Here is a 10,589-nt window from a genome sequence, read left to right as displayed (position 1 = left end):
ATTCTGCTTTTAGACATTTTTACAAATTAATTAATAGGACAAACTGAAATGTCTTGGCAATGTTCCCTCTAAGCTGCACGCATGCGGTGGGACTGCCACACAGAAATATCAGCCCACAGAGAGAAGCACGAGATTGAACTTCACTCAACTTTCTAGAGCAGTGGTCATCACCAACCGGTCGATCACCGAACATTTCTATAAAAAACCCAACGATAAAGCCTTGTGTTCCTATTTTCAAACTCTGCCTTCCCAGTGGGCCCAGAGAGCAAATCAAGTGCACTATAGGCCTACCGCTGGCCAATCGGATGGCTCAGATGACCGTGTCTGCAGTAACGTAGCAGGCATAAAAGAAAGCTACAGCAAAGTTGATACTGTGAGATTTCACAACGTTTAAAACCATGACTAGAAAGAGACTGTCAACGAATACAGCAAAGAGATGATGTTTTTATGATTGAGTTCATGTTTAAGTTCTTACTCAGCACTGTCAACACTTTGTATTCAACACTTTTAGAAGCCATAAAATGTGCATTCTTCCTATTTCCACTCAGCGCTACAACAAGCACTGCAGCAGTAATGAATGAGTAGGAAAGTGTATCTATAGGCTTGCGTTGTTGTTATTATTAGCGACTTGGGTCTTTTTTAATATCGAGGAATATTTAACTTTTGACTCAGAAAAGGTTTGTGACCACTCTTCTAGAGTTGTCCCTGTTAACACTATCAACGTTTCCCTTTACTGTGGCAATTGTGATCGAATCAAGGCAATTTTAGCCACTTCCAATGCAACACACCGAAACAAAACGCTATGCAAAATATTTTGTTGTAGGCAGAACGCATCGGAGTAGGATTCTATTGCATTGACACGCACTACTCAGCCCATACTCTACACAGACCGATGTGGCATAAACAATCAAAGCTGCAGTAGGCCTATATGCAAATAGACCATTGCCATATATGGATATGTGCCATTTACTTTGAACTGGACTGTGTTTTCAGCATGAGCGGTCGTGAGTAGATGCGCTTGTTTTGAGATCAAAGCGAGAGCTGCATGTAGCCACGTGCACATTTTGTTCATATCCTTTGCTAGTTAGTGAGTTATTAGCCCAGTTATAGATAATTTGTAGTCAGCAATAGGGGAGTGATTGCGTCCTACAAGAGCACAAAACATATACATTTCTAGACATCTTTGAAAAGCTAGTCAGGTAAAGAGCATTTTATTTGGCTTAAAGGGGCAGTGTTGTATTTTGAGACAGGCTTGAATAAGCTAAGTAGCCAATAGGCAGAGGGGAGCATAATTTGTCTGATTCTCTGTAATAATGGTATGGGAATAATGATGCATTTTATTTTGTAAAGTGGTTTCTTGCATCAAACAACCCAACAAAATGTTCAGTCACCTCCTTGTCTGAAGGACAAGTGGATAAACAGGTTAATGTCAAGCCCTGCATGTTTTTTTTCAATGTCTCATGGAATGTAGGCCTACATGGAACACCACACATTGGCTGCTACTGTAGGCTGAATGATAGAACAGCTATTTCTATATTAAAGTGTTATGGAATGCATTTTCTCCATTGTTTTTGATGGTAGGCAACTCTGATAGGCCTACAGTGCATTCGGGAAATGTATTCAGACCCCTTCACTTCTTCCACATTTTGTTACGTTACAGCCTTGTTCTAAAATGGATTAAATTAAATGTTTCCCTCATCAATCTACCCACAATACCCCATAATGACAAAGTGAAAACAGGTTTTTATAAATGTTTGCAAATGTATTAAAAATAAAAACAAATACCTTATTTACGTCCTGTTTCCATTGATCATCCTTGAGATGTTTCTACAACTGCGGTAAATTCAACTAATTGGACATGATTTCGAAAGGCACACACCTGTCTATATAAGGTCCCACAGTTGACAATGCACGCCAGGGCAAAAACAAAGCCATGAGGTCGAAGGAATTGTCCGTAGTGCTCTGAGACAGGATTGTGTCGAGGCAATAATAATGTTTACCCCATCTCTGTACCCTACACATACAATTATCTGTAAGGTCTCTCAGTCGAGCAGTGAATTTCAAGCACAGATTCAACCACAAAGAACAGGGAGGTTTTCCAATGCCTCACAAAGAAGGGCACCTATTGGTAGATAACAAATAAAAAAACAGACATTGAATATCCCTTTGAGCATGGTGAAGTTATTAATTACACTTTGGATGGTGGATCAATACACCCAGTCACTACAAAGATACAGGCGTTCATCCTAACTCAGTTGCCAGAGGGGAAGGAAACCGCTTAGGGATTTCATCATGAGGCCAATGGTGACTTTAAAACAGTTACAGAGTTTAATGGCTGTGATAGGAGAAATCTGAGGATGGATCAACAACATTGTAGTTACTCCATAATAATAAGCTAATTGACAGAGTGAAAAGAAGGAAGCCTGTACAGAATACAAATATTCCAAAACATGCATCCTGTTTGCAACAATGCACTAAAGTAATACTGCAAAACATGTGGCAAAGCAATTCATATTTTGTACTGAATACAAAGTGTTTAGTGGTTTCGATTCCCGCTGGGGCCACCCATACGTAAAATGTATGCACGCATGAGTGTAAGACACTTTGGCTAAAAGTGTCTGCTAAATGGCATATATTATTATTATTATTATTGTTATTATTATTATGATGTTTGGAGCAAATCCAATACAACACATTACTGAGTACCGCTCTCCATATTTTCAAGCATAGTGGTGGCTGCATCATGTTATAGGTATGCTTGTAATCATTAAGGACTGGGGAGTTTTTCAGGATAAAAAAGAAATGAAATGGAGCTAAGCACAGGCAAAATCCTATAGGAAATCTGGTTCAGTCTGCTTTCCACCAGACATTGGGAGATGAATTCAGCTTTTAGCAGTGCAATAACCTAAAACACAAGGCCAAATCTACACCAAGAAGACAGTGAATGTTCCTGAGTGGTTGAGTAACAGTTTTGACTTAAATCTGCTTGAAAATCTATGGCAAGACCTGAAAATGGTTGTCTAGCAATAATCAACAACCAATTTGAAGAATTTGAAGAATTCTGAAAATAATAATGGGCAAATGTTGCGCAATCCAGGTGTTGAAAGCTCTTAGAGACTTACCCAGAAAGACTCACAGCTGTAATCACTGCCAAAGGTGATTCCAACATGTATTGACTCAGGGGGTTGAATACTTATCTACGGTAATCAAAATATATTAGTGTTTATTTTCCATTAATGAAAAAAAGAAAACTTCCACTTTAACATTACAGAGTATTTTTTTTAGACCTTTGATAGAAAAAGACAATTCAATCCATTTTAATCCCACTTTATAACACAACAAAAATGTGGAAAAAGTCAAGGGCTGTGAATACTTTCTGAAGGCACTGTATGTGTGCAAAATCCATTATTCATTTTCTTTTTAATCTGTGGGAGAAGATTGCTGCAGTGGAAACTATGTAACTGCAGCAATTAAAGCCAGTTTACACTGATAAGCAGACACAAGAGGGCCAGCCCAGTGACGTGCACGCGAGCGTGTGTGTGTGTGTGTATGTGTGTGTGTACGTCAGGGGTGGGCAAGGTCCCCATAGAGTTTTTGGGGACCGATTTATTTGTCAAAATCAGGGTTGGGGAGTAACTGATTACATGTTATCTGACTACAAAAAACTGTAACTGTAATCGGTTATGTTACCAGCAGAAATATTGTAATAGGATTACAGATACTTTTGGAAATACTAGATTATTACTTCCTGGATTACTTTAGAAAGGATGTTTGCGAAAGAAAACAAAATTAAGACACCTTTCTGTTTTTCTCAATGACATTCAATTCAGCATTGAAAAATTGTGCAAGTTCAAGTTTTTTTCCACCTGAGCGAGTCTGACCACAAGTCAGAGACCACTATGATGACACACCAAATGTGTTTGATGGATCCTTTTTGTCTTCTTCTAATGCCTCTTAATGGGAAAGTAATCCAAATATAACTGAAAGTAATCAGATTACGTTACTGAGTTTGGGTAATCCAAAAGTTACGTTACTGATAAAAATGTTGGACTAGTAACTATAACAGATTACATTTAGAAAGTAACCTACCCAACCCTAGTCAAAATCAATTTGTGGGCCAGAAAAAGGGCAGTTATTTGAATACTTTATAATTTCTAAATGCTTTCTATCTAGTGTGGTCTGGAGCGGGTTTTTTAAACCCAAAATAAGAGGACAGAATCTAATCAAACTCATCTCCAGTCAACAGGTTTGGTTCTGGTAGCAGTGGGTTGAACCAGTCAGAGTCTGTCCTATCAGGAGGCAGTGTGGGTCAGCTGAGTATAGGAGGGGGAGCAGTCTACCTACCTGACTTCTCTGTCAGACAACTCACTGACCTACAGATTATAAAGGTACGCATGCACACACACATTTAAAATACCCCTAAAATACTATTTTCCATTTCCTTTGAAATGTCTTAATCCCTGATTTTGAATAAACACAGACACGTCCTCTCTTCCTCTCCCTCCAATCCTTCTCTCTCTCTACTTCCCTCCCTCCCTCATTTTCCTTTTAAACTCTCTCTGTCTTAGCTTTAATCATTGGGGATAAATGAGCTCCATTTTCAGTATGAATAATTTAGACTTAAAGTGATGGATGTACATCCTAAGTACACACTCCCTCATATCCCCCCCAAGGTCATAAATATAGTTCCAGGAAGAAGGTTGCCAGCACACACCAACCGTAACCTTTATGTTTACATAGAGAAACAGCTTGATGGTGTGTGGCATGCATGTGTATTTGCTGTGTGTGTTGATAATTTTGTGTTGATACTTTATTTGCGGTGTGTGTTGATGATTTTGTGTTACTTTATTTGCGGTGTATGTTGATGATTTTGTGTTGATACTTTATTTGCGGTGTGTGTTGATGATTTTGTGTTGATACTTTATTTGCGGTGTGTGTTGATGATTTTGTGTTGATACTTTATTTTCGGTGTGTGTTGATGATTTTGTGTTGATACTTTATTTGCGGTGTGTGTGTTGATGATTTTGTGTTGATACTGTATTTGTGGTGTGTGTTATTCTTTGCTAGATCTCGAGGAACCACTACCAGAATGCTCTAACAGCCAGTCTTATGGACAGTGTACCCCAGACCCCCGATCCCGACGGGAGACCCACCATCCCTGAGACCCGCTCCCACAGCATCGCCCTGCCCCTGACACACACATACACACACCTTCGACCTGTCCTGGAACGACACACACACACAGAGGACAACACTGGACCACTCACCTCACAGCTCAACGAGAGGAACCGCATCGTCCGTAAGTGTGTGTGTTTGTGTGTGTGTGTGTGTGTGTGTGTGGGGGGGGGGGGGTTACATAACCACCATGGCAAACAGATGGCGTTAAAGAGTCTTTGAAAAAAATGACACACAGATGGAAATAGATGTGATTAGAAGGCTAAAAGAGACAGAGAGTTTGAGGCATAAATAGCTACATTTTGTTGATCAGTTGTTAGTATTTACTTCCAAGGGGAGATTAATCTGAAATAGACTCTTGCTTCAGTTGAACACACACAACACACACACACACACACACCATAGAGTGACATGCCAGTCAGCACAGTCCAGATGGTATCTGGAAAATCATGTCAGCCCTGAAACCAATCAGGTTGGGTTTATCTCACAATGCTTGTGAGTATGCATGTATGTGTGTGTATGCATGCATGAACCTCTAACTTGCCCTCCTAAGCCTATGGTCTCTCTCTTTGAATCAGTGGTCAGTCCTCTCGGTTATTGAGTTAAACCAGGGGTGGAATTGATCATGATGCAGACATGTGCCCAGCATGATAACCATCTCTAGCCCCTTCCCTGGTTCTCAATACCTCACTTTGCAGATAATGGGACATGGATCTGGTTCTTTCAGATCTACACTTCTATGCACAGAAGGGAGGTTTTGAGACTGAAAACAGGCTACCGCTTCACTGAGATGCAGCCTCTGTCCTGATTGTGACCATGGTACTCTGTCTCCCTCTCAGGCAGTAAGTCAGACGGACAGAGGAGTCCCAGTGATTCAGTGTTCCTACGGATGGATGACATACCCTACATCCAAGAGGACCGACTGAAAGATCGTCAGGAAGACCACCCAGATAAGCGACTAGAGGAGAGACCGGAAGACCTCCCGGAAGATAGAACGGAAGACCGTCCAGAAGACCGCCAGGAAGACTGTCCCGAAGGCCGTCTGAAAGACCGGCTGGAAGACCGGCCGGAAAACTGGCTAATAGAACGTCCAGAAGGCCAGCTGGTAGAAATTCCGGAAGACCAACTGGAAAGCCAAGAAGGGAATGGTGAGGAGAGAAGGGAGAGAGTTGTAAGCCGTTATAGCTGCTATATACATGAGTGGTAATATTATTTAGTCCTCACAAGTCTAGTGAAGTTTAAACAATCCTCCCATGGAAACATTGTCTAGAACAGTACCTTGGCCATGGTTTGCATAATTAATAGCATTTATTTATAGTCTTGTAGGTTGCAGTGGATTTTATATTGGGCTTTGTCAATGCTCTTCTCATTTCTCTACTCACCCTCTCTCTCTCTCTCACCCACACACTCTCTCTTGCCAACGCTCTTACTCCCTTGCCCACTCTCACTCTCATTCACTCTCATCCTCTCGCTCTCCTGCCTAGATGCTGTTCCTGTGGAGTCAGATATCATCTGTTCTCTATCTGGCTCAGAGGAGACACTTGGGAAGAAGCTGCTACGTAAACTGAGTGAGTGAGTGATCTAGGATCAGCTTTTCCTCCCCACATTCTACATTTGATTAATTATTATTCTAATTCTGCTCAACTGTCCCCCACCCCACCATCCACCACACTCTCACACACACACACGCACACGCACACGCACACGCACACGCACACACACACACACACACACACACACACACACACACACACACACACACACACACACACACACACACACACACACACACACACACACACACACACAGACGCACATACACACCTTCCTCACCTGAACACTGTGTGGGCCCCAACAGTCAGCCAGACTAGTGACGGCAGGCGTACCATAGCAACATAACTTTTGTGTTCTATCTCTTGCTGCATCACACCTTCCTCCAGAGAGTCTAATATATAATGTGTAAACATAAATAAGCTAATGGGTCTCTGAAATGACAGGATAACAAAATTGTTATCTTCAATCAAACAAAACTGATATTTTATGTTTCAATTGTAAATAAAAAATTTATTTGTCATGTGCAGAGATTGTTCGTATATATTCGTATTCTTATCTTTTATTATTTCTTATTGTTGTTGCATTGTCGAGAAGGAACCTGCAAGTAAGTATTTCGTTGGACGGTGTATACCATGTGTATCCTGTACATACAACTAATAGTAAAACTTGAACTTGAAACTTGAACTTGACACTGTGTTCTATCCTTCCAGGTAACAAGAAGAGGAAAAAGTCCCGGGATGGTGAGAAGAGTGTGGAGCAGCTATCTGTGACCACCTAGAACAATGCCAGATAGAGAAGAGACAGCAGAGAAGACCTAGCACAGAGAAAGATAGAGAATAGACTGGCTCTGTTTCTCTCTCACTTCCCCCCCTCTGTCTCCTACCCACTGGGAACTGGGTTAGAGATTTGGTTGGGACCAGACTCTAGTATTTGTCAATAGACGTCCAGAACCTCAAGATCTCTCTCTGAACGGTCCACTCCCCAGACCCAACCCTAACCCCTGGATACCCTCTGTCCACTCCCCCAGACCCAACCCTAACCCTGGATACTCTCTGTCCACTCCCAGACCCAACCCTAACCCTGGATACCCTCTGTCCACTCCCCAGACCCAACCCTAACCCCTGGATACTCTCTGTCCACTCCCAGACCCAACCCTAACCCTGGATACCCTCTGTCCACTCCCCAGACCCAACCCTAACCCTGGATACCCTCTGTCCACTCCCCAGACCCAACTCTAACCCTGGATACCCTCTGTCCACTCCCCAGACCCAACCCTACCCCTGGATACCCTCTGTCCACTCCCCAGACCCAAACATAAACCCTGGATACCCTCTGTCCACTCCCCAGACCCAACCATAGCCTCTGTATACCCTCTGTCCACTCCGCAGACCCAACCATAGCCTCTGTATACCCTCTGTCCACTCCGCAGACCCAACCCTAACCCTGGATACCCTCTGTCCACTCCCCAGTCCCAACCCTAAGAAATCTGAATGCACTAGCAACACTTTGAAAAGTTTATGTAATTATACTTTCCTGTGGATATATTGTTTCACATTCCTGACTGCAAAAGGACCAACCGCATTGACAACCGGTAAAGTTAAAATATCATTTTATTCAACATTCTGGCTTGTAGAGGTTGTGAGAGGAAACGTTCCTGAACCAAACGCTCATTTCTGCCAGATGTAGAATTCAATGAAATTCAATGTCGGGTTTCCAGGCTAGCTGGGTAACAGACTACTGAAACATTATGACTTTAATTAATTGATGTACTTTACTGTGTGTTTCTGTTGAGTTACCTTTCATCCACCCATCTCTACTGTGCTAGAAGAGTCTGAAGAGGAGGCAGAAGAAACTAAATGAAGAGAATAATAAGAGGTCTAGATCTGAGACATCTTTTTTATTGCACAACCAAGAAGACAACAATTTCTGTATTCTACCATCAGACAGTTTCTTATTGCCAAGTGCTTTCTGCACAGGGAACTGCCAGTGTTCTGATAACACAAAAGGAAGAAACAGCCAACACACACCAGCCATGAGAACAAGCACAATGTCTACAACCACTGTCGTTTCTTTATCCCATGTGGCCACTGGATGATAAAAAAAGAAATGCACAAACAGTCTAGTCTCAAGCAAAAACACAAACACACACACACATAAACTTAGTGAAAAAGCCATATAGTAACTAACAAACGGAGCTCCAACAAACCTGCCACCTTAAAGAAGGGATATGCAATATTCACAATCCCAAAAACGCACGTTACGTGTTACCTAGATTTGAACAGGTATTTTATTATGATTTGATAATATAATATGATGATTTTATATATTTATGATGATTTGGTGATCAGATTTGATTATTTGATTTATAATATGGTGATTAATTGGTTTTATCTGTAATGAATAGGTTGTTTAAACAGCATGTACCTAGAAAACCTCCTGTCACTCCTGCCTGCCATATCATCTCCTTTATCATCATAATGTAGATAGACACACTAAATGTGCCATCTCCATATCACCACCACAGAAAGCAGTCACCATAAGTGTGATATTTCAGTAGGTAACAGTTGTAACACCCTATCTGTGTATAGCCCCATGATGAAGTGAAGTGTTACTCCCACATGCATGACATTACTACAGATGCAAACACAACAGGTTAACAATTCTCTTTGAAGAGACCCCTCCAGGGACACACAAGGGCATAGGAACACAGGGGGCTGGGAGCTTCTGGGATGAGAGGCTGCGGCTACAGGAGCCAGGGGGCTAGGGGTGTTGGGTTTTTACAGTGACACAGGAGCTGGGTGTATGGAGGGCACTGCTTACTGCTTTCCCAGTAGAATATGTCCCTATTTAAGGACAACGCCTTGGGCTAGGTACTCAGCTTGACACAGACAGGAGCATGACGCAAACCTGTGAGATGTAGTTTGATGGGGGGGTTGTAGTGTATAGAAATCTGATAAGCAATACATAAGCATGAGAAAAAAATACCTGAGTCTAATATTAGCTGACAGCTGCACAGAATATAGTTAGAGCATCATGATAGTGTAACATGCTCAAGGACAGACACCCCTGCAAAGTCAGCCAGGCACAGATGAAAATATGCATACTGTTTTATAGGAATGTATGCCAATGTACACAGGGGTTCATAGTTAGAGATGAAAAGATGTACAGAGAGAGATTAAGTTTTATAGTGCCCTTTATTATATAGGTGGTCAGACAATGGGCTTTGTCCTATTAATCTGTAGCAATAATAATTCCCTAGAACCTGCCTGGGACCATCACTATTCCCTATTGGTTAGCTGCTATTAGGCTGGGCTTAGTGAGTTGCTCTTTATTGCACAATACTGACAGATGACTGATTTACTGAGAGCATAGAGGGCGAGTGGGAGGGAAGAAGAAAGGGAGGGAAAGAGAGGGGGAGGGAGGAAAGGAGAGACAGAATGGAAAGTGAGCACTGCACGGAAGGTGGGAGGAGACGTGACGCAGTCTGACGTCAAGCCACTGCCTTCGTTGACGCACGCAAACACACGCATACAGCACTGAACTGCTTTACACAAGGACACCCCCCCCACACATACACAAACACACACATGCATACAGCACTGAACTGCTTTACACAAGGACACCCCCCCCCACACACATACACAAACACACACATGCATACAGCACTGAACTGCTTTACACAAGGACACCCCCCCACACACACAAACACGCACAGCACTGAACTGCTTTACACAGAACACCCCCCCTCACACACACGCATACAGCACTGAACTGCTTTACACAAGGACACCCCACACACACACACACACACACACAGCACTGAACTGCTTTACACAAGGACACCCCCCCACACACACACA

General features: G+C 42.3%; 1 protein-coding gene across 2 annotated transcripts in view; it reads left to right on the top strand.

Moving 5' to 3' along the window:
- The window catches only part of LOC121574914 (metal transporter CNNM4), a 20,033-nt gene extending 9,444 nt beyond the window's left edge, over positions 1–10,589 (top strand). Inside the window, exons 8-13 of one of the 2 annotated variants that reach the window (XM_041887609.1) lie at positions 4,240–4,388; positions 5,068–5,299; positions 6,015–6,323; positions 6,660–6,743; positions 7,324–7,333; positions 7,440–7,515. In XM_041887609.1, the coding sequence (XP_041743543.1) occupies positions 4,240–4,388; positions 5,068–5,299; positions 6,015–6,323; positions 6,660–6,743; positions 7,324–7,333; positions 7,440–7,443 (788 nt within the window). In that variant the 3' untranslated portion in view covers positions 7,444–7,515. Of the gene's footprint in view, positions 1–4,239; positions 4,389–5,067; positions 5,300–6,014; positions 6,324–6,659; positions 6,744–7,323; positions 7,334–7,439 lie in introns of both variants that reach the window. The other variant, XM_041887601.2, reaches the window with a different exon arrangement.

This window comes from Coregonus clupeaformis, chromosome 1 (genome assembly GCF_020615455.1).
Source record: "Coregonus clupeaformis isolate EN_2021a chromosome 1, ASM2061545v1, whole genome shotgun sequence".
Classification (NCBI taxonomy): domain Eukaryota; kingdom Metazoa; phylum Chordata; class Actinopteri; order Salmoniformes; family Salmonidae; genus Coregonus; species Coregonus clupeaformis.
Note: the sequence above shows the minus strand (reverse complement) of the source record. Positions and strands in the feature narration are given on the sequence as shown.